General features: G+C 46.7%; 1 protein-coding gene and 1 long non-coding RNA gene across 7 annotated transcripts in view; one reads left to right on the top strand and one right to left on the bottom strand.

The window, feature by feature from the left end:
* Window positions 1-6,366, bottom strand: LOC128904490 (uncharacterized). 6 transcript variants are annotated; one of them, XR_008464515.1, is made up of 5 exons: window positions 4,331-6,366; window positions 4,162-4,214; window positions 3,809-4,071; window positions 3,127-3,252; window positions 1-2,427 (listed from the first exon to the last, which is right to left on the bottom strand). It is a non-coding gene; the product is annotated as an uncharacterized LOC128904490 (long non-coding RNA). The 6 variants fall into 6 exon arrangements; XR_008464516.1 differs by having other exon boundaries at window positions 1-3,249; window positions 4,331-6,364; XR_008464513.1 differs by having other exon boundaries at window positions 1-3,252; window positions 4,331-6,363.
* Window positions 6,367-8,640: 2,274 nt separating this feature from the next.
* The window catches only part of FCHSD2 (FCH and double SH3 domains 2), a 180,944-nt gene continuing 166,099 nt past the window's right edge, over window positions 8,641-23,485 (top strand). The window contains exons 1-2 of the mRNA XM_054188889.1: window positions 8,641-8,787; window positions 11,537-11,634. Of these exons, the coding sequence (XP_054044864.1) occupies window positions 8,767-8,787; window positions 11,537-11,634 (119 nt within the window). The 5' untranslated portion in view covers window positions 8,641-8,766. The remainder of the gene's footprint in view (window positions 8,788-11,536; window positions 11,635-23,485) is intronic.

Below are 23,485 nucleotides of genomic sequence, written 5' to 3'. Positions count from 1 at the left end.
TCTGCCTGGCTTAGTGATGCCACGTTGAGCTCCTGCCTTTCTCAGGTAATTCGGTGCTGCTCTCCTCCAAAATCTCATCCCCCTCCTCGCTCCAGTGTGGACCCCAGGGAAGCAAATCCCCGTTCCCACCAGCATATCCAATGGGAAACCCGAGTATTAATGCCCTGAACATCCTCACAAGGACTCGGACCCTCCTGGATGGGTTGTAGGGAGGGAATGAACCTTTGCAAACAGCCAGATTGACAAAAAACATTCCAGAAGACTAAGACACGGAAGATTAAAATCAACAAGGCTGATAAAAATTATTTTCTTAACCACTCGGGGCACGGCTGTGTTTTATTTATCTCCCTCCATGGGATGTGCCCGCCAGAAAACCCCACGTGACTCCTGAGGCTGTTTCAACATTGTCCCCTTGGCGAGCTGACATGGAGCAAGGCCAGGCTTGGGGTAAAGATCTTGGGGAGCACCCACAGCTTGGTCTCCTGGGGGTTTCCCGCCATTGCATTGCATCCCCCCACTATTATAGAATCATAGAAGGGTTTGGGTTGGAAAGGACCTTTAAAGGCCATCTAGTCCAGCCCCCCTGCCATAAGCAGGGACATTTTCAACTAGACCAGGTTGTTCAGAGCCCCGTCCAACCTGGCCTGGGATGTCTCCAGGGATGAGGCGTCTTCCACCTCTCTGGGCAACAGAGGTGTTGCCAGAGCCAGCCCAGGCGCTGGACCTTGCACCACGGCTGGGGACCTAAAACAGGTTGGGGATGGGATTCATCACTCTTGAGATGAAGGACTGTCATGGATATAAGGACATGACGTGACATGATGTGACAGACAATGGAGCCACTATAAGAAAGGCATCAAGGTGCTGGAGCGCATCCAAAGACCAACAAAGCTGGTGAAGGGTCTAGAGAACAAGTCCTATGAGGAGTGGCTGAGAGAGCTGGGGGTGTTCAGCCTGGAGAAGAGAAGGCTCCACGGAGACCTTAGAGCCCCTTCCAGTCTCTCAAGGGGCTCCAGGAAACCAGGAAAGCTGGGGAGGGACTCTGGATGAGGGAAGGGAGCCATGGGACGAGGGGGAAGGGTTTTAAACTGGAATGGGGGAGATGTAGATGAGATGTTAAGAAGAAATTCTTGGCTGTGAGGGTGGTGAGCCCCTGGCCCAGGTTGCCCAGAGAAGCTGTGGCTGCCCCATCCCTGGAGGGGTTCAAGGCCAGGTTGGATGGGGCTTGGAGCAACCTGGTCTGGTGGGAGGTGTCCCTGCCCAGGGCAGGGGGTTGGAACTGGATGATCTTTAAGGTCCCTTCCAACTCTAACCATTCTATGATTCTATGACTCTATGGTTTAGTGGTGGACTTGGCAGTGTAAGGTTGGACTCGATGATCTTAAGGGTCTTTTTCAACATAAATGATTCTATGGTTCTATAAGCAGGAGGGTTGCATGGCCAAGAGACGTGGGGATGGAGAAGCACACACCCTCTCCTTGGCTTATACAGAAGACAGGTCCCCAAATGGAGCATAGGTCCCCAAACCCCTTGTTCCATCATTCCTTAGGTCTTTCCCAACTCCCTGCCACTGACACACACAACACCTTTTTGCCCACCATGTAGGATCGCATCATGGATCACACTTTATTGGTGGATTTTGGGAGCCACTTTCTTCATGAAAGCAAACAAGGCGTGCTCAGAGATGTTCAGGAAAAGCTGCCTGTGCAGGCATGACCTGGCAGCACGGGCAGATCCCTGAGGGAAGGCAGATCCTTTGGGATCTCACTTCTGCAACAGGATTTGATGGGAAAGCCGCCAGCCAGCTCAGCTGGAGCCACTCCATCACCGCCCAGGACAACCCGTGAACTGGAAAAGCTCTTCCCCGTTAGCACAGATGCTCGTACCCCAGGACTTGCTTATCTCAATGAGGATCATGATTTATTTTTCCTATTTTTGAGCCAAACCAGCTATATCTTACTTCTACCAGCACATAATTTGGGTCGTTTCCCTGCTTATTCCCTTGCTGTGCTGTGCATTGCTCAGGGAATTAGGGATGCGTGACTGCTCCGAGGAATGCCGGGGGAGTATTTGCTCATGCCCATTGCTGGGAGGTTTTTATCTCAATACCCAATTCATAAATTTCCTTGTTCTTGCCAATATGCAGCCAGTTCCTGGTGCATCCAGCTCCCAGTTTCCCAGTGATGGAGATGAACTGGGTCCCAGTTAGTGAGGGAGCAGCACTAAGCAGGGGACTGGGAACCGGTTCCAGGCTGCTGGGCCAGGGTCAGTCCCAGATGGAGGAGGAATTGCTCCTGTCGCCTCTGGAATACCTCTAGCTCGTTAGCTGGCAGAGCAGATTAACTCATGAGGAGCCAGATAGCTGCAGTGGGTGCCACCAGCTGATCGGAATCTTCCATTTCCCCATGGAAAACCTTTTGAAGAGACCTGAGCATGCAAAACAATGTCTGAATGTCATGGTGCTCACCACAGAGTCATGGAATCGTAGCATGTGCTGGGTTGGAAGGGCCCCTTAAAGGCCATCTAGTCCCACCGCCCTGCAGTGAGCAGGGACATCAACTAGATCAGGTTGCTCAGAGCCTCATCAAGCCTGGCCTTGAATGTCTCCAGGGATGGGGCCTCCCCCACCTCTCTGGGCAACCTGGGCCAGTGTCTCACCACCCTCAGTGTAAAGAACTTCTTCCCAACGTCTGATCTAAACCTGCCCTGCTCTAGTTTAAACCATTGTCCCTCGTCCTATCGCTACGTGCCCTCGCAAACAGCCCCTCCCCAGCTTTCTTGTAGGCCCCCTTCAGGGACTGGAAGGCCGCTATAAGGTCTCCCCGGAGCCTTCTCTTCTCCAGGCTGAACAACCCCAACTCTTTCAGCCTGTCTTCATAGGAGGGGTGCTCCAGCCCTTTGATCATCCTCATGGCCCTCCTCTGGACCCGCTCCAACAGCTCCATGTCCTTCTTGTGCTGATGGCTCCAGAGCTGGACACAGTACTCCAGGTGGGGTGTCATGAGAGTAGAGTAGAGGGGGAGAATCACCTCTCTGGATCTGCTGGCCACGGTTCTTTTGATGCATGCCAAGAACATCCTGAGTTGCACTTTGAGCATCCCCAACCGAAGGAGAAGCAAAACCCACCTGAAATGGTCCCATTTGGCGGCTGCAACCCACCGCCAGCGCTTTCCTGGAGCTGTAAATCTCTGCTGAAAGCTTGGCCCAGCTCCTTGGAAATGTCAGGTTTCCTTCAAAATGTTTCCTGTGCTTCTTGTTCTGAGAAAAAATAAGACAATTGACTATTCTGACTATTCAGAAAACTATAAAAGTCCTTTGGCTGCATCTCTCTCTTAAATGATGCTGCATGTCCCTCTTCATTGATGCTGTATCTCCCTTTTCAATGATTATTTAACTAATCCAGCCCACCCCCTGCCATTAATAACTCTATTTCTGTAGCAGTGGACGCATTTATTTTATTGCTTAGTTTTTTAATTGTGAGTACGCTTGCTGCTTGTGGAGACCCTGGAGAACGAAGCCCTTAATAAACCTCCTGCGCTGACTGTTCTGCGTATCTTAGTGAATATTAGGGGCTGAACCCCTTTGAGCTACACGGCCTTAACTACCTCCTATCAACACAAAGCAAATAAATTCCACCAAAATCAAAATCTAGCTCAGATTTAGACCCAGCACATCGATGCAATGGCTTCTGAATATGCCCTGCATGACTATTAACCCAAATAATTGCTCCAACCTCTAGAAACCCATCAGTGGGTCCATCTTTTTGGAGGGAATAGAAACACTGAGCTCCCGTTAGCTGGGTGCAAACCTTCATGCGATGCCCCAAAAAGGCAGCAGAAACTCCCTTTTGCTCTTATGGGTCCGTTGGCGGTTGAGCTGCTGCAACCCAGAGTTTTATTTTCTGGCAGCAAGGAAGGCTGGAACACGTGTGAACAACATCTGGTGCAGCTGTATCAGCAGGTGGATGCAGCAGATGGAGGTTGATTGGGATGCGGGCCACCAAGCCAGCCTGGTAGAGGATTAGTTATTGTATCTCCAACATCTGGTCAGGAACTTTCTTGGCATATATAACTTAAGGAAGAAAAAAACCCCACGTTAGCATCAGTTGTGATGTTCAGGTTCAGCTGGGCTTGCCTGTATTCATCGGGGTTTGCAGGATACCTGGCTGCCTTCAACTCCAGCTCATGTTTTCGGCAAGATGCAAAGATATGGACCTGTGTGATCAAGAAGAAGAAATCAAGGGGTAAAGGCTCAGAATATGCAGTTTGAACTCAATTTATGCTGTGAAAACAAGTATTTTTTATAAAACATACTTCACTTAGACACTTACATTATATACGTTTGGATCATCATCTTTATTTCATGCTCTGGCACTGGTGAGGCCCCACCTCGAGTGCTGTGTCCAGTTTTGGGCCCCTCACCACACAAAAAGCCATTGAGGTGCTGGAGCGTGTCCAGAGAAGGGCACCGGAGCTGGTGAGGGGTCTGGAGCACAAGTCTTGTGAGGAGCGGCTGAGGGAGCTGGGGGTGTTCAGCCTGAAGAAAAGGAGGCTGAGGGGAGACCTTCTCGCTCTCTACAACCCCCTTAAAGGAGGGGGTAGCCAGGGGGGGTCGGGCTCTTCTCCCAAGGAACAGGCGATGGGACAAGAGGAAATGGCCTCAAGTTGCACCAGGGGAGGTTTAGGATGGATATTAGGAAAAATTTCTTCCCTAAAAAGGTTGTCAAGCATTGGAAGAGGCTGCCCAGGGCAGTGGTGGAGTCGTCATCCCTGGAGGGATTTAAAAGCCGGACAGACGTGGTGCTGAGGGACAAGGGTCAGTCGTGGCTTTGTCAGCGTTAGGTTGATGGTTGGACTCGATGATCTGAAAGGTCCCTTCCCACCTGGACAATTCCATGATTCTATGATTCCAAAGCACCACCTAATTTTTCTTAGCCCGTCAAAATGCTTTTTTCCAATCCATTTTTCCACTTTCCGGCTTGAAGGAACCAGCCTCTGCATTTCCCCCGAAGCGCATCCCATTGCATTTGCTCATCCTGGCCAAACCGCGTGGAGGAACTGCAATAGATATATGAAATAATGATTGCACTCCATGCTCCTGTCTTCCCAAAGCACTTTCTCCTCTACTCTTGGGTATGTAGGAGTCGCATTAGATGCATTTAAACTTGCTACTGGGCACGGGGCATGGTCTTGCACCAACACCTTCGGGGTCTGCAGGTCGTGCAGCTCAAACAGAGAGACGCAACATATTTTCACAGCATCCATTGATGCACCACCTCTCACTAATCATTTAGAGAAGGTTTCCCAGGGAGAACGGGTTAGACTAATTAGCAGCACTAAATAAACTAATAGCTGGAGGAGAAAGGAGAATTCAAGTTGCATTTTAGTTTGGTTTTTTTTTTTTTTTTTAAAAAAAAGTGTTAAAAGATGGTTAAAGCATCTTTAAAGGCGAGGGGTCATTTTCTGGGAGCTGGAGTAAAGCAGTTCATCAATAATAAAGGAGCCGGCGCTGGAGCAGCAGCAACGCTGGAGCACTTGGGAAAATGCAATTATGAGAATTGCCTTACACTCTGCAAACTGCCCTGGTAATTTGCTTAAAGGAAACATCCAAATGCATTTTAATATTTCAAAGATTTCATTGCAGCAGATCTAATAAGCTAAGCCAAGCAACCTAAGTACTAGGGGGAAAAAAATAAATAAAATTTAAAAAAAAAGCATCTCTGATCAGGCTTTTTTTTTAATTCGCGCCTAGCCAAACACGACATTGCGTGTCGGGGAACATCACTGCTGCCTCCTGGGCTCCCCTGCATCCCACCCGTGTCTGCAGCGCTCAAGCGTTCAGCTTCATTTTATTCTCCTTTGATTAAAAGCAACCTCCTGCAAAAGGCTGTTTGGGTGCTCTGCTCCCGGCGCGGTGCCCTTGGGATGCACCGCGGACCTGGGTGTCACCGTCAAGGGACTGCTCCAGCCGTTGTCCCCAGGCTTTGAGGGTGACAGTCCCTTATATACTTCAACCCCAGCCCAAGTCTGGCTCTCGCTGCCCCACTTTGCTCGGGAAAAGTGCTGGAGGGAAGGTGATGGCTGCTTTTCCTGCGGTGCACCGCGTCTGCACGGTGCCGGGGTGCAGCTCCTGGGTGGCACGGGCTGTGTCCTGCACCCCAAACTGTGTGGACGGAGCCTGCGGCGGACTTGTGCCTTGGAGGCTGGGCCAACGCGCAGCATGCTGGTGGTGGCCCTGAGCAACAGCCCTGTGGGGTCCCTGCGCACCCCTTGTGCACCTCTCTATGCACCCCACTGCACCCCCATATGCACACCCCCATGCACACCCCGCACCCCTCTATGCATCCCTCTTGTACTCCCACAAGCACACCCCCGTGCACACCCCGCACCCCCATATGCACACCCCTGTACCCCCAATGCACAGCCCTGTGCACCCCTCTCTATCCCCCAAATGCACACCCCCGTGCACACCCTGCACCTCCCTGTACCCCTAAATGCACACCCCTGTGAACCCCCCTGCACCCCCACATACACAGCCCTGTGCTCACCCCGCACCCCACTGCGCACCCCCAATGCACGCCCCCATGCACGTTCTGCACCCTTCTATGCACCCCCCCGTGCACCCTCCTGTATCCCCCAATGCACACCCCTCTATGCACCCCACTGTACCCCCAAATGCACACCCCCGTGCACTCCCCTGTACCCCCAAATGCACCCGTGTACACACCCTGCCCCCCCATATGCACACCCCCGTGCACATCCTGCACCCCTCTAGTCACTCCCCTGTACCCCTCTACATCCCCCCGTACCTCCAAATGCACACCCTGCACCCTTATATGTATCCCCCTGGACCCCCAAATGCAGCCCCCGTGCACCCCCTTGTACCCCCAAGTGCACACCCCCGTGAACCCCCCTGCACCCTTCTATGCACCCCCTGTGCACACACTGAACCCCCGGCACTCCTGTATGCACCCCCTCTACCCCCAAATGCACACCTCTGTGCACCCCCTGCACCCCCAAATGCACACCGCTGTGAACCCCCCTGCACCCCTCTATGCACCCCCCCTGCACACCCTGAACCCCCCTGTACCCCCATAGGCACCCCCCTCTGTACCCCCATAGGCACACCCTCGTGCACACCCTACACCCCCCTCCTGCACACCCCTGCAGGCCCTGTGCACCCCCCCGCACCCCACTTTTGCACACTCTTTGCGCATCCCTGCACCCCCCCGTGCAAACCCCTGCACACCCCCCGTGCACCTCCTTTGCACCCCCACCTGCCCCCCCCCACCTTGTGCACAGCCCGTCCGCATCCCTGCACCCCGTGCACCCCCTGTGCCCCCCCCCCCCCCCCGCGATGTGCACCCACGGCACCCTCTGTGCCCCCCCCCCACCTTCCTGTACACCCACGGCACCTCCTGTGCTCCCCCCGTGCACACTCTATGCCCCCCCTGCACCCTCCCTTGTGCACCCCCATGGCACACCTCTGCAGCCCCCCCGTGCATCGGCCCGTGCACCGCCCTGTGCCCCCTCGGCACCCCTCCTGCGCCCCCCCCACCTGCACCCCCCCGTGCATCCCCTGTGCACACCCCTGCAGCCCCCCCGCGCTCCCTGTGCACCCCTTCTGCCCCCCCGCCTCACCGTGCACTCCCTGCACCCCCCCGTACGCCCCTGTGCACCCCCCCATGCACCCCCTGTGCACAACCTTCCCACCCCACCCTTGTACCTCCCCGTGCAGCCGACCTGTGCACACCCTTGCGCCCCCCCGAACCCCCTTTGCGCACCCCCCGTGCACTCCCCTCCTGCGCCCCCCCGCGCCCCCCCGCGCCCCTACGCACCCCCTCTGCACAACCTTTCCACCTCCCCGTGTACTCCGCCGTGCTCCCCCCTTGTGCACCCCCTGTGCACAACTTTGCTACCCCTCCACGCACCCCACCTGTGTACACCCTTGCACCCCCCCCACCCCCCCCGTGCACCCCCAGTGTGCACAGCCTTGCCACCCCTCCGCGTACCTCCCCGTGCACTCCCCTTGTGCATACCCTTGCACCCCCCGTGTACCCCCCCGGACACCCCCTGCGTTCCCTATGCACCCCCTCTCCCCCCCACCCCCTGCGTACCTTCCTCTACCCCCCCCGCCCCCCCCTTCCCACCCCCCCGCCCCCCCCTTCCCACCCCCCCGCCCCGCGCACGGCGCCCCCCAGCGGCCGCGGGCGCTGCGTGAGGGAGGGCGTGGCCGCGCCGCCGCTCTGTCCGCGCCGCCGCCGCCGCTCTATGGTGGCCGCTCTGGCTGGCCGGGAGGCCTCGCCCCTTGGCGGGACGCGCGTCGCCTCAGCGGGGCGCTCCCGAGCCGCGGTCCGCTGACGCCTTTTTTTTTTTTTTTTATATATATATTTTTTTCCTCCTTTTCCCGTTTTTTTTTTTTTTTTTTTCTTTCTCCTTTCCCCTCCTCCTTCATCCCCGTCCCCGCCTCCCCTCCGCCTGCCTCCTTTCCCTCCCCGCTCCCCAGGGCCGGGACTCGGGGACGCTGCTCGGCGCCCGCCCGCCGCTGCCCGTGAGGAAGAGGCGGCCTCCCCCCCCGTCCCTTCCCCAACCCCCCCTTCCCCTCATCCACCCCCGCTCCTCCCGCCGACCGGGACTCGCCCCGAACCGGGAGGCAGACGGTCGCTGCCCGCTCCTCCTCCTCCTCCTCCTCCTCCTCCTCCTGCAGCGGGGGCCGCAGCCTGCTGCCGGGGGGGAGGGAATTGATGTGGAGACCCAGCGCAGCACCATGCAGCCCCCGCCGAGGAAGGTGAGGAGCCCCCCCCCCCCCCTCCGCCGGTGGGGCTGTGTGTGTGTGTGGGGGGCTGACTGGAATGGGGCAGGGTGGTGGGGCCTGGGGGGTGAGTTATGGAGGGGGGCTGGATGCGTGGGGGGGGAGGGGGGGGCAGCAGGTTGGCTGTGGGGTGGTGGAGCCTGGAGGCAGGTTTAGGAGAGGGAGAGCAAGTGTGAGGAGGGAATGGCGGGGGAGGGGGGGAGAACTGGGGGCGGTGGGGTCCTAAGGGTGGTCCCAGCAAGGTGGGTGAGGGGGGAGCGTCTGGGGTGTGGGGGGGTGTTGGAAACTGGACCTGGGGGGCCAGAGGTGGTGGTGGGGTGGGATGGGTCAGGTGTGGAGGTGAGGTCTGGAGGTAGAAGAGGGCATGGGGAAGGTGCTGGTGGGGAAAGAGGTGTGGGGGGCGGCAGTGGTTGGGCAGTGGATGTTTTGGGTGGCCATGGCTGGGCCACCCCCATGCCCACCGGAGGTTCTCCCGATGAAGGAGAGCGATGGCTATGAAGGGCTGAAAGGGGGTCAGTGACTGCAGACAGCTTGGCTGCACGGGGGTGTTGAGACCGTACCGGTTGTGGGGTGTATTTTGGCGGCTCAGCTGGCTTCGGGCACCATGGTGGGTTGATGCCAATGGCTATGGGTTGGTTGTCTTGGAGCAGAAGGTCATGTCTGGAGTTGAGGGAAGGATGCAGGCTATCCTGGCACGTATCAGGAGTGCCGGCAAAGAGGGGCAGCCAAAAATGTGCAACATATGTGTGATGGGAACAATCTGCAAATGCAGCGGGGAGGCTTTTTTGTGTCCATGTGGTCCATGGGAATATGGGGTGCTTTGCATTAGGGGGGAGAGCTGGTGTGTGAAGAGGCGCAAGAAGGAATGGAGATTTGGTAAAAAAGGCTGTTCCTAGTGTGTCTGTGTTCAGGTCCTTATCTGGGAGGCTTGATCTGTAGTGGGGTCTTGAGCTACATGTAAGTACCAATACATGGAGATTTATTGGTTAGTTATTTTGAGGGTTGTGTGCTATGGTCGGTGTGTGGGGAGAAAGGGGGAGCCAGAGACGGCGAAGCGGGGCCAGGGATGGAGGGGCAGCTCCTTTACAGGCACTGTGGAAGGGAGTTTTGTGGTTTTGAGCTGTGTACGCATTCTGTATTCTTTGCGATGCTGCCCGATTAGGTGGTTTGGGCTGTAATCATTTACAGCCTGATTGTCGTAGCTCTCCGCAGATGCTTGAGATTTCATACGCGATGTTGAGATTTCTCAGCGAGGAGAGGAGATTGCAGGGGTTTGCTGTGTGTGAACTGTATAATAGTGACTGGGAGAGGTTGGGAGGGGAGGAAGGCTGAGAGGGAGCGTAAACAGAAATCCCTTGTCATCCCCCCAGCTCCCCAGTAGCCCTGGCAGGCAGCTGCAGTGAAGATCTCTCCTTGGCTCGTTCCTGCCTCTCGACCTCTTGTTTTGCGTCTGGACTCTGCTTTTGTTAAATAGTTCTTATTTCTATTTTAGTTTGCATTTGGTGGCTTATTTATATTACGTGTTTGTCATTCTTTGCCTATATTGTTTCATTTGAGATTATTTCCATTACATTGGGTCATCTTGTGTGGGTTTATTTATTTTGAGTAGGGTTTTTTTTTTCATGTACAAATAAAAATGCTGAAAGTTCATATTAAAAATAGACACTTTTTCTGCTTAGAGTCAGGGGCATACATGTGATTTTTATTTTTTTTATCATGTGAAAAACTTGTCTTTATATAATGTTGTGATTAAAGGATGCTTGTTGCTGGGGGATTGTTTTCAGTGTTAAAATTGAGGAGGCTTTTCCTGGCTGATGAGATCTAGATTTTTTTTTTTGCCTGGCTAGTGAGGAAGAGGGAGATCTGTGTCGTCTTCCTCTCTGAATTTTTCATCTCTCTTCCCCCATTACAGTAACTGTTTGGCATTTCTGTCCTCATGAATGCATAATGTCTTCAGATATGCTGGTGATCATTTTTTAGGCCGATACATGGATTCCCTGTGATCACTAGAGGGCTTAAATGCCGAGACCTCTTGTTTTATAAAAACAAGAACAAAACGACCCCAAGGTTTCCTTCCAAAATCAAATCATTCCTGATACCTGTGCCAATGGTGCTGCTACCTGCCAGTTATCAGGTAGATTCCCTAAGAATTCAAATTTTACCTTTGTGATCACAAGGTTCAAGGGAAAACAGCACCAATGCTAAAAATGTAAGGCCAACCTTCTGAAGCCTTTTTATAGAGGGCTCTTTTGATCTGATGCACAATAAAAAACAATTTCATGTTTAAACTATCTTTAAGTAACAGCAATTGTAGGACAGTTTAATGAATTTCAGAATTGTGTGACTTGCACTGAAGTGCTAAATGTATACACTCTAAGTTAATTTTGTGGTCTGCTTTTTCTTTTTTGGTAGGCAAAACTCCTGTTGCACGCAAGTTACCCTCCCAGGTTTTGGAATAAAATTGCACTTCTGTTAATGATTGGGGATAAGTGTGGGATTCTTGTCGTGTGCAGTATAAGCCAGCTTGGGGTGACAGCGCTTACTGAAATCAGCCTCTATGAATGTTGTGTAGGGTTAAACTGCCCTCTTAGCTGTGTGTTCGAATTTTCCACTGAAATGTGCAATTTCAAAATAGATTAAAGACATGAATTGTTGTTTTTTTTCTTGTTGAAATTTGACTTAAACTCTACAGAAAATATATGTGGTCTGTGGTTTTATTTTCTAGGTGAAAGTTACACAAGAGCTAAAAAACATTCAGGTTGAGCAGATGACAAAACTTCAGGCCAAGCATCAGGCAGAATGTGAGCTACTTGAAGATATCAGGTAAGGTTACAGAAAATGCTACCAAAATTCCTTTAAGATCCAGTTTTTGGAAGAACATTTGAGTTACAAAACTTCAGGAACTGACGATGGAATTTCCTCTTTGGATTTCCTGCTTTTAGGCTGTTAAAGTTTTGACACAGCTGGAAATTATAACTGGAGCTAACACAATGCAAACCATTTTTTCTTCTCTTCAATGGGGGAAATGTTAAAAAAAAGTCACAAACAACATACAAAAAGCAGTGGTCTTTTCAGCAATAGTTCTCTATATAATAGACTGAGACTTTGATTTACCGGTTATAAGAGGCTGCTAAAATTATTAAAATATTTTAAAACCACTGATGATTTATGTCTCGTAGAGATAGCTTTGAACAGCACTTTTAAATAGATTGTATTTTTAACCAGAAACTTGTAAGAGGGTATTTGCGTTTGTAATTTAAAACTCTGCACAGGTTAAGATCAATAGGGAAAATCTACATGACATCAATTGTGGGGGTTTTATTATTCATTTTACCTAATGTGATTGCTCCTCTTGAAGTTAAAAGTTTGCTTTTAACAAAACACGGTGGTAGTGGATACCTGGCATTCTACGGAGGATTAATCATTCCATTTGGAGAAGATCAATTTCTAGGATGGTTCTTCTGTAGAATATTCAGCAGTGAGCTCACTGCTGTCCTGCTCTTTTTGGCAGTGTATAGTCCACCCGTTAATTATTTAAATGAGATTTCTTGCTTTATATTTGTATATAAAATGCAAATGTGGCAACTTTGACAGATTACATACTGTTCGTCTCACTCTCGCAGTGTCCTCTCTTCATAAATCAGGATGTCGAGGCTTGAGCCTTCTCTCCTCTGTTTTTCTTCTGTGGGTATTGAAACGCTTTTTTGTATGGGAAAGATCACGGCATTCATTTCCTTAGAATAAAATTAGTGGCTCTGCAGTGTTTAACTAGCAAATGCTGAGTAATAAGTAAAGACTGATCCAAGGAATCTTTTCCCCCTAGATAGAAGCTTATTTTTAGAACATCTAGACCAGGTACTGCTGCTCTAGCCCAGGTTTTGTTAGCATTTCCTATTTTTGAGGAGTTTATAATTACTTCCGTCTGTATTCTGCTGAAAGATGTCATAACCGTTATTAGCCTGTGGATACAAAAGCAGGAAAACATGTGAAAATGTCGGCTTAAAATATTTTTCTTCAATGTAATTTAATTTCTACAGTTAATTTAATTTGTAAATTTTAACGTTACGGATTAAGAGACTGCGTTAATATATTTAATTCACTAACACGGTCACTATACGTACATAGTCTCTATTCAGCGTTCTTGTTGCAAGCAATCTGCGTTTGCAGAATCACTGCATGGATTTACAGATTAAACGTTCTTTAAACGTGGAATGATGCGATAGGATATGACAGCTCCATCGTGTCAACGATTTGTTCAAATATCAGATAAGAGAGAACAAGAGAATTTTTGCTTATAAACCTTTGCTGGAAAAAAAAAAAAGAAATAAAATCTTGGGTTGTGGTGGAGAGGCCTTTTAATTGCGTTTAGCTGGGAAGGAGCTGGGTAGTTTTGATAGCGCGCTGGTCAGTGTGTGACGCTCGTGTGAGAAGTTGGGTGTCAACCTCGTCATCCCATTACTTGTGTGTTTATGACTGTATTCAGGATATGCAGCCACCGTGATTCCGGAGCGTTCCAGAAAGCAACGCTCGCTGGAACCACACACAGGATCTTTTTGTCTCTGGAATGAAGAATTATTTTTATAGAAAGCACCCTGCTGTTATCCAAAAGTATTAAATTTTAACTGAATGCCGTTTGTTTATCAAGACTTGAGTTCAGGTCCTTTCGTAGTACTGTTGGAGCTTTCAGGCACTGCAAGGGTACAACTTTGTGCCGTTGTTTTATGTTCTTGTTATGCTCTTGTTTAATGCTCTGAATTCTACCAACTTAACTGCTACAGTGGCAACAAGAAACTCTGAATATATGATTTGCAAGTTAGTGATTAAGAATGCATATTTTAAAATGTTAAATTATTACAAATAATTCCAGTATTTGTTAGCATATAAATGCAAGCATTCAAATCACATATGCAATACGTAAACCCCATAGTATTTGTGTAGGATTTAAAACTCTTAATTACATTTTTTTATATCATTTCAGTTCAGTTTTCTATAAAACTAAAAAGAAGCGATGCAAGGAAAAGATCAGAAAGTTCTCTGATGAGTTCTAGCAGAATGCATCTATTGTCTGGTATACTAGCAGATGATTTTTGGCAGCCCACCAGATCATAAGCATACTTGTCATTCCAATAGCTTTGATATCGTTATGTAAAACTGAGCGCTGCTTTAAATGTTTGTAGTTTGAAGGCTTAGACTATGTCATTTGGAGAGGACGAAGACCGAACTACTGCTTATTCCAAACGGGATTCTTCTTGGTTGGGGATGAGGCGTATAGGTCTATCTACCTTTTTCCCAGCCCCTCTGCAGATACTTCATCTCCTTGAGGGCTGTACATAAGCAAACCTACCGTGTTTAATTAAATCTAATGTCCTCTTTTTGAGTGATAATACAACGTTTTGTGTGCAAACAACAGATTCGGGTCCTGGAGGCCGGGAAGAAAAGGCAACATGTTTTCCTTCTGGAAAGCGTACCTAAGATTTGACAAATCTATGTGCCGATAGTCGAGTGGAAAGCTTTCCTGGGAGTTGGATGACTTTTGACACAACGTAAAATTTGAATATCTATTTTAAAAAAACCTCAAATATCCATTGCAGTCTTACAAGCCGTGTTGTGTTTCTCTTCTCTGTGGGAGCTTAGTAGCAGTAAAGCTGAAGAATCTTTTCATGACTTGACAATACTATAATAAAAAATGTGTTTTGAAATGTGTTAGCAAATAGGTTTAAAAATACATTTCTGTGTTTATAATCTCTGTTTGGCTCTTCGTGTTACATTTCTTCATACTTGGTGACTGGGGAATTTGTGGAACAAGTGATTCAGGATGCTTTTAGGATCGTTGGCTCATTTTTAGGCATGACATGTTTATCTTCTGTAGCTCACTGAAGCTACCATATCCTTTCATGTGGTAGATCTATGCTGGCATTACTATACAAAGATTGTCTTTCTACCACGGTGATGGAGAAGGAGGTTTTTCCCCCTGAAAGGTAAATGGAGACTTTGTTGCTGCGAACCTGAAATCCTTCAGGGTTTCTTTATAGCTAGAAGTACTCCTTTACTCTATCCACACCTGGCTGCTTTTAGGCAGCAAATTCTTTTTTTTTTTTTTTTTTTTTCAGGGGCCAACTGGGTTATGAATGGCTGAATTTATCAGAGGTGTTGGCAATTTCCATGTATTTGGTTTTAAAGATTGCCTTATTTGATGGGTGGTAGGAAATAAGTCACATGTAGTGATCTAAATTGCCCTTAGTTTGCCAGGACGTAGGCATACTTTCCTTTTGTGTGTGCGCACGTGTCTCCAAAGTTGTAAAGAACTCTGTATGATCCGTGTTTTAATTCAGCTCGGTATTTTTGTAATGTACTTGTACGCTATAGACTTTTTAAACTTGTTGGGTGATAGTTGCTTTACCTTGAACCTTATCACAAGGCTTGCTTTTCAGAAGAACTTTGTATGCCTTTACAGTTTTTGATAATGTATTCTAAAATGTCGTCTTAAAAGTTTCTTCGCTTTCATGTTTTGCCAGCAAGAATGAGGTTGTGGTTGCATGGCTGTTTTACTCTGTTCTACAGCCTGGACTGCTGCTGAAGGGCCAGCTCCGCTTGCCAACTATTTCTGCTGTCTCCCTCTAGCAGCACAAGGATGGGCGAGCCATGTGGGTTAGGGAACTTACCCTGAAATCAAACCTTCCCTTACCCTTCTCCCAAAAAGGGATAATTTTCGGATAAATCTATTCGGTGATCCAAGGCTGCATGGCTTCACAAGTGCCACTGTAGCATAAGAGGTAGGAGGACTAAGAAAGGAGAGAAAAAGCAAGACTCTGCGGTAGCAGCCCAGGTTCACGTGGGATTAAAGTCGCTGTGTAACCACAGCCTGATGCTCCTGTGGAAGGCACAGCTGCCGCTTCGTGAATCACAGAGCTGGAAAGGCCACCTTATTTAAATCCTAGCTAATTTTCTGCTGTCTGGATGCGTTGATCCTACATTGCTGCATCATTTTAAGTCGGTTGACTGTACAGCGTGGTGTAAATAGACATAAAGATTGCATGATTTCTGGCCGAGAGGGAATAGCAATACAGTCCTTTCATTTGCTGGGTCCTGGATTTAGTTTTTCATCGCTTCCAACTAAATTCATAGTGTAAAAGGAATTGCCAAAATCATAGGCTCAAAATCTTCGATATGGATACAAATATACATAGAGATATCTCTGTTTCTTTCCTTCTTCTGTCCTTGTTGTTTCTCCCTCCTTGCTTTTTCGTATTTAAAATATCTTCTCATTGTTCAGTCTAGCATATATGGCAGTGTAATGTATCCTATAAATTCATTCAACTTTTTTTTGGTAAAGCCACATTGTCCTCTGACTCTATCTCTGTGTCATCCGCCCTTCTCCTGCTGCTGCCTTGCCTTTGTGTGCTATTTTCTGTCTTCCATCCTCTCATCCAAAGCTCTGCCCTCTGAAGGTTGTTCCCTCCTTCCAGTTTGTCAGCTTATTTTTTGCTTTTCCTCCTAGATACTTCATCTCTCCCCTACTCCTTTCTTAATGCAATTCCGACCGTATGAATTTTAATTAGTTCTTGGGCATCACCTCTGTTTCTGAGATGCTTTTGTATTTAATGTTCAGCAGTACCGCTTACGCGTGCTGGGTTTGTTAAGCCTCTGTGTTTATTTGCTAAGTGGGGGAGATCTTCTTGTGGGTCTTCCTCAACAATCTGAGCCCTTTCTGGTCTCAGATGCTGTTGTCCTGTCAGTGGGGCTCTTACTTGCATCTTCTCCGCAGAGAAGTAGCAGGTTGGATGTGGAATATATGGGTGAGGGAAGAAGGAACTTAGTGGGGGATACGGGTTTATGTGCTCGGTGTGAGGGCAGAGTGGTTCTTCGTCTCCAACTTGGTGTCTCATTCCTGTCATAACAAGCCTGAGTGAACACTACAGCTATTTAAAAAAAGAAAAAGAAAGTAAAAGTATGAATGAATATGTATCTGTAGCTAGCTAGTTGCTGCTAGTTTTAACATGTCATTTTATGTTTTGAATTATGCTTCACTTAATAAACTTGCGTGTAACCTTTTGCTATGAATATACTTTGTACTCTCCGGTGGAATTTGACTGTGCTTCTGTAATCTGGCTGATTATGTTGGTGGGTTCGTGACAAGGTTTACAGCAACTTTGGCTGTGAGTCAAGCTACTGAAGTAGAAACTAACTGCAGTTCCCATTTTAAATACAGCAAATCTAATGTAGCAGCTACAAGGCAGATCACTTAACAGATAACTGTGTTAGGGAGAAGTCTTGTCGCAGTACGAATAGTGCTGGAGAAGGATAAGTAACTGGAAAAGAAAACTGTAAAAGAATACGTATTTGTATATGTATATAGCCATATATATTAGGATGCCATAAGGGATTCTGAAAAATGATGAGAAAGGTTTACTTTTCCTGTCCGGAGGCAAAATGGTAGTGAGGAGTTTACCGTTCTTCCTGTTCTTTCCGGTCTTCCAGCTGCAGGGAATGCAATTTGTTTGGATGTTCTTGAACCCTGTATTGGGCTCCAGAGCATGTTTGCCTCTGGCTAATGGGTATCTGATGAGGCCTTTTTTTAAAAATTCCCGTTCAGAACTTGCACTCTGCAGTCACTGGGAGGTTTTCATAAGGAGGTAATCTTTTTTCTTTTATTTCTTAGAAATCTGTCCTTCGTTGCCACCTTTCCTTTTTCCTCCAAGGTCATTCCCTCCCTTCAGCAGCCGTGATGCTCGCCTCGGTGTTTGCGGCTTTGTTTAAGTAGGAGCAGAGTGATTTTTCTGTGCTTACAGGTTCTGAATTCCGCAACCTGACAAAGCAGAAAACAGCAGAAGTATTAGAAAAACTCATGGAAACTGCATGCACAATATTGTTTTACTCTGGGTTTGACTCGCACTTGAAACGCCTTTCCTTGTGCGACTAGTAGATCTAGAGGCTTATTTTTTTGCTTTAAAGCTTGCAATTTTCTTAGGAGTTGGTGACATTTCTTTCGTCTTGGGTTGATCTTTCTCACCGCTAGTGAGTACTATGAGTTCATTTTTATTTTTTTTTCAAGCTCTGTTAATTCTTTGCTGTAACACTAAATATGCAGAAGTTTTGAGAAAAGTTGGTGGTGTTGCTTCTGAATAATATTGCGTATAAAGATGCCACAGAATCTGTGGTCTGGGCACATTACCTATAATTAGGCAGTCCTTTAATGAGATGCTTGCATTCTTGACGGAATTAAAATCTAGCGATGTTTTGACTGGAACTGTTTGAGGGAAGCTTGGAATGTACTTTAAAAAAAAATGTTGCCTACTGGGTGTGGAAGTCCAAGTTTTGAGCAAAAAAAAAAAAAGTTTCAGTATAAACATAGCCACAGTGTAATGATTCAGGCCTATCTTGGCGCAGTGAAATTGAGAAATGGACCACACTCCTTCATTATTTTTTTTAAATTCCTGACATAAAAAGTAATGGATCTCCAGTTTCAATATTTCTAAGTAGCTTTACATTTTTTGGTTAACTGATGAAGGTTTGTTTTTGATGATTCTTTGGCTTTTTTTTTTTTTTGTAGCAGAAGTAATAGTGTAAAACAAAACCCAACAGTCCATTTCTCACATCAGAGAGAAAATGAATTTTTTTTTTCACCACTTTAGCTTTAAGGTTTGCATTTGAATGAGCTGCTGTTTATTAAAGCAATTCCAGCACATGGTCTGGAAGTCTGATTTTTTTTTTGGGCTTGTGTTTCCTTAGAAGCTTTCAGGAGAATTCAGGCTTGTTACGTTAGCTGGTGAGCGCTGCGCCTTTAGTATACGTTTGTCTTGGAAGGGAATAAAAAGATAATTCTGGTACTGAGTACAACACCCGCATTCTTTGCCAAAGGTTGTATTTTCAGTTTTGACTCAGTGCCCCCTTTTTAAGAATGAATTCTTTAGCTTGCAGAAAGTTGTGGGGTTGGTTGTTGTTTTTTTTCCCTGAATTTTATCCGAGTATGGCCTTTCCTTGGAGCTATCATTTTTCACCACAGCGTTTCTTGGCAGAGCTCTAGAAAACCAGCAGTTGCGATGCAGCTCTGTAAAAGTTGCCTTTGTTACAGATTTTTATGGTGACAATCGCAAGGCGTAGCTGACAATCGACCAGGCTAGGTATGTATATTAGAATATATTGTACAGGATAATTCTAAAGGAACAAAAAGCTTTTCCATTGATCCACGTGATCAAACCCAAGCCTGTTTCTGTAAGGAAAGCTCTTCTCTTTGAGGCTCTGTGTATTTCTAATCCCAACTCTCAATACAAACCCCTGTATGTAAGGGGAATTGAAGACGTTCAGGACATACCACAAATGTCACGATAAGCTGTATTGGAAAGAGGAAGAGCATTCTTATCATTCCAGACACAATTAGTGTAGCCTGGCTTAATTTCCTATGGTGTTCTGTTGTATTTGTTTCATCATGTTTGGTGGGAGAAGGTTTATTTTGCAGGTTTTGCATCCTTTGCCAATAGTGCTTTCAGCATTTTTTGCAGACAGTGCTTTCGGCCTTTTAGCATAACCCACACCAGGACTTTTGTAAACCATACCTGCTGTGGCTTTGGGACGTTGAGGCTGTTACAGAGGATGCTCCACCCTTTTCATCTGGCTTCGTGGCCGAAGATGCTGTTTATTCTTCCCTTCCCCCTCCGTGCCAGCCTTGTCTTTACTTTGGGAGTTATTTTAGACATTCACGGGTGAACACAGAGAATGTGCATGAGCTGGTGAAGCTGCTTGCGTGATAGTCCAGTTCATGGTCCATTTTATTATCTGACTTGCGGGCACAGATTCTCGTCTCTTGCCTCTGTGAGAAGGGTGTGGTGAATACCAGGAGATGGTATGACACCGCCAGAACTGGCTTCACTGCAGTGTTTTTGACCGTGTGTCAGAACTGGCTCGGAACAAGTTCAATTTTTGTCATGCTGAAAATAGCCGTTAGCGTGTTGGGAACACTAATTCTTGGCAGCGCCGATGTTTGTGCCACAGGACTGGAGTCAATCTGAAAGTAAAACCTTGTTCGTGGTCCCTAATGCAAACAGTGTTGCAGGTTGGTATTTCTAAAAATAATAATAAAAAATATACCACTTTTCATAGGAGCTGATACGGCTCTGAGAATCTGATAGTTGTTGTATCTGAGGTGGTTTTTGTATCTGAGGTGGTTTTTGTCATTTTACTAAAAGTTATAATTGGAGCCTGTGTGTATTTTGTGTCTCTCAAAGGCTGGTTTAGCTTCATATAAAGGATCCTGAAGAACCTTTTAAGAAATGTACAGAATTTACGTTATCAAGCTGTTCAGCCAGCCTCCTGATGCTGCATTGTGTGAATTTCCTTTTAATATTTTGAGTTTCTGCATTTGGGTCAAGTCCAGCTTTGGAATCAATAGAGAATGGCTGGTCTCGTCTCCCGTCAGAAGACCTTGAAAACCTTGTGCCTTTTCAGTGCTAGCGAGTGGGAAGCTTGTCCTCGCAAATGAGGGAAACGGTATTATCAGCTCATACCTCGTGTAAATACCCTTCATAGGGGAGGCAGAGATAAAAAGAGAGATTTTTTTTTTTTTTTCAATTATTTTATTTTTTTTTCCCCAGATAGGGGCCAATGTAGCGTGATTATCTCACTGTAGAGAACTTGGTACTGTGTTACTTTGCTTCCCATCCCCAGCTGGTCATTGAGATCAGCTTCTCCCGCTCCTCCTGGACTTTTAACTTAGCCGTTACCTTTTATTATGGTTGGTGATTTTTAGCTTTCTTATGAACATGCATCAGCTTATTTTTTTGGTCTTAATACAGTCAATGAGCTGGTTCAATCTTCTTAGTCGCTTACTGCGGTATGAAAGCACACAAAAAAGGTCTTCTGCATGCATATTTTTAAAAACAGGCTATAAAAAAGGGGCAAAACCTATTCAAACCGAAGTTATTGCAGTCAAGTATTTGCAGTAAACAAATCTGATTTATAGTAGCTCAAAGTAGTGCTTTTCTGTTTGTTTTTTATAGTGGGTTTTAAAATTTTAATAACGTTTTTCCAAAATGCATAGTAGGAATACATTAAGTTACAGGCTTTTTATTGCATTAATGTTTGTAAGTGTTCTGTTTTGTTTCCTTCTGAAATAAACACTGTATTTCCAATTAATATTTGAGGAAAGAGAGTAGAAGTAACTAAAAAAACCCATCTATTGGAATCTATGTTTTTTTCCTGTGCGCTATTGTAAGCTTATACATTCTATTATTAGATTTTTAAATTGTTCTTAATGTCTGGAGATGTTCCTTGTAACAGTCTTTCGAGTTATTTTAAGTATTCCTTTCTTTGTGCCTGTGAGGATCTCCAGTGGCTCCAAGAAGGTTGTTCACACACATCTCTATCCTCCTGCGCTTTCTGCAGCGAGCATCCTTTTAATGAGAGAGACAAAACGCGTTGGTGTCTAATTTTATGGGAAGAGCTCAGCCATGCAGAAGACTTTTGAAGATTTATAGTGGTAAAGCCACTAAGTATAGTTATTTCTAAGCTTGTGTGCCAGCTGCGAGCCAGTGTTAGTGAAGAAAATTTTGGCACTTGCATGTTTAAATACATACAATACTGAGCATAAATAAGTTATTTTTTTGGCTCCGCGATACTCTGTATGCATATTTGGAGGGGAGACAAATAGAGAGGAGGCAAAAAAAACCGAACAAGCCACAGTTTTTCCTGAGGATACGATACTCTAAGATGATCTCAGATCAAAAGTGCTTTTAAAGATGTCTGAATAGAAGAATAAATTAATTTGTATATTTTGTGAGACATTCCTGGCAATATTTGGAAAAGCTGGAAATATGAGAAATTACTTAAAATTATTTTCTAAGGGTATAAAAGGCGGAAGTGCTTTGGCTTTAATTCGGAGTTTGAGAATGACAGAGATGAGGGCCTGAATTTTGTTAAAAATGAAATAAAATTGACCCAAACATTTTTCAGGCTTTCAGCAGTGTAGTAAAATAGTTGTTACGTCTTGACTGAATTGTGAATTTCGATCTGGAAACACGACCATATGTTAGGCTGCTGCATTTGTGTTAAAGTTTGATCTAAAAATCAGTGTCTGTCCGTCCTCAAACCAGGCACAGACAGAGGAGGGAGGCTAGAATGACTTGTGAATTTAAAAAAAAAAAAAAAAATCAGAAAAGCAATAGTGTCTCGATTTCTAGCAGCCGCTTTTCATGCTGTTGGTGTCTCCCCAGTCTGGTGTCAGCCTGTCTTACTGGAAATATACTTTGCTCGTTTTCGGCTGTGTTGCTGCTAGTGAAAAAGGGCGTAGGTGGCAGCGGCTTTACGTGTTATTTTAATGTGCTTGTTGTTTATGACGTTTCCTTTCATGTTGATTGATTTTGTGTGATTGTTTCTAATAATCTCTGTGGGATCTAAGCTGACTAAATAAGAGGACAAGTAAATATAGCTGCATAGTAACACCTGATTAGAAGTAGGTCTTGCTTTTGAATGTCTTCTTTATCTTCTCATTCTTCCCCCGTTCTTCTCAATGCTGTGAGTCCACGAAGTTGTGTGAGAGGCGGCACACAGGTAAAATGTTCACATTTTCTATACGAGAACTGCTACAGTATTTAAGTTTGTATAGTTGGGGGAAACCAAGCCATTTCTGGGGATGCTAGCTTCACTTCCAAGATTCAGTTCCACCTGAATTACAAGACGGTGAAGAAACAAATTGGGAGTACCATCCCAAGGTTTTTTTTAATGAGTCGCAACAATTTGCATTTCAATAAATTTATTTCACCAGCTCCTGTGGTAATTGGTGTAGGGTGATACCTTACGTTAATTCATTGTACCAGCAATACCAGAACACACGGGTGCTTTTAAAAGTAGATTTGCTTCCAAGGTATCTCCCCTGGGGTATGTAACCAGTAAGAGTTTCAAACTCTGCCACACCTTCCTTGTGTGCTGCAACTATTGCCTTGGCAAAACCATCTGTTTTCTGCTTAGGTGAGGAAATGCAATTCATGCAGCAGTTGGGCTTGCTGTGTCCCTTTGGTGTTACACCACCTTCTGCTTGCATGTAGCACTGCTTTACACTTCGGTGTGTGGGGAGTGACCGTTGTAGTTTGTCCTTCCTGACGCTGGATTAGAGGATATAGTTTGGTGACTGGAATGATCTCTACCCCCAGCCGAGTTCTGCAGTGAAAGTTGATGAGGTGACTTGTGCTTCTTCGAATCATAGAATTGTCTAGGTTGGAAGGGACCTTTCAGATCATCGAGTCCAACCATCAACCTAACGCTGACAAAGCCACCACTAACCCTTGTCCCTCAGCACCACGTCTGCCCGGCTTTTAAATCCCTCCAGGGATGGCGACTCCACCACTGCCCTGGGCAGCCTCTTCCAATGCGTGATAACCCTTTCTGTGAAGAAGTTTTTCCTAATATCCATCCTAAACCTCCCCTGGGGCAACTTGAGGCTGTTTCCTCTTGTCCCGTGGCCTGTTCCTTGGGAGAAGAGACCGACCTCCCCTGGCTACCCCTTCCTTTCAGGGAGTTGTAGAGAGCAAGAAGGTCTCCCGTCAGCCTCCTTTTCTTCAGGCTGAACACCCCCAGCTCCCTCAGCTGCTCCTCACAAGACTTGTGCTCCAGACCCCTCACCAGCTCCGGTGCCCTTCTCTGGACACGCTCCAGCACCTCAGTGGCTTTTTGTGTGGTGAGGGGC

The sequence above is a fragment of the Rissa tridactyla genome, chromosome 1, assembly GCF_028500815.1.
Source record: "Rissa tridactyla isolate bRisTri1 chromosome 1, bRisTri1.patW.cur.20221130, whole genome shotgun sequence".
Lineage (NCBI taxonomy): Eukaryota > Metazoa > Chordata > Aves > Charadriiformes > Laridae > Rissa > Rissa tridactyla.
This window is presented reverse-complemented; position numbering and strand designations above follow the sequence as displayed.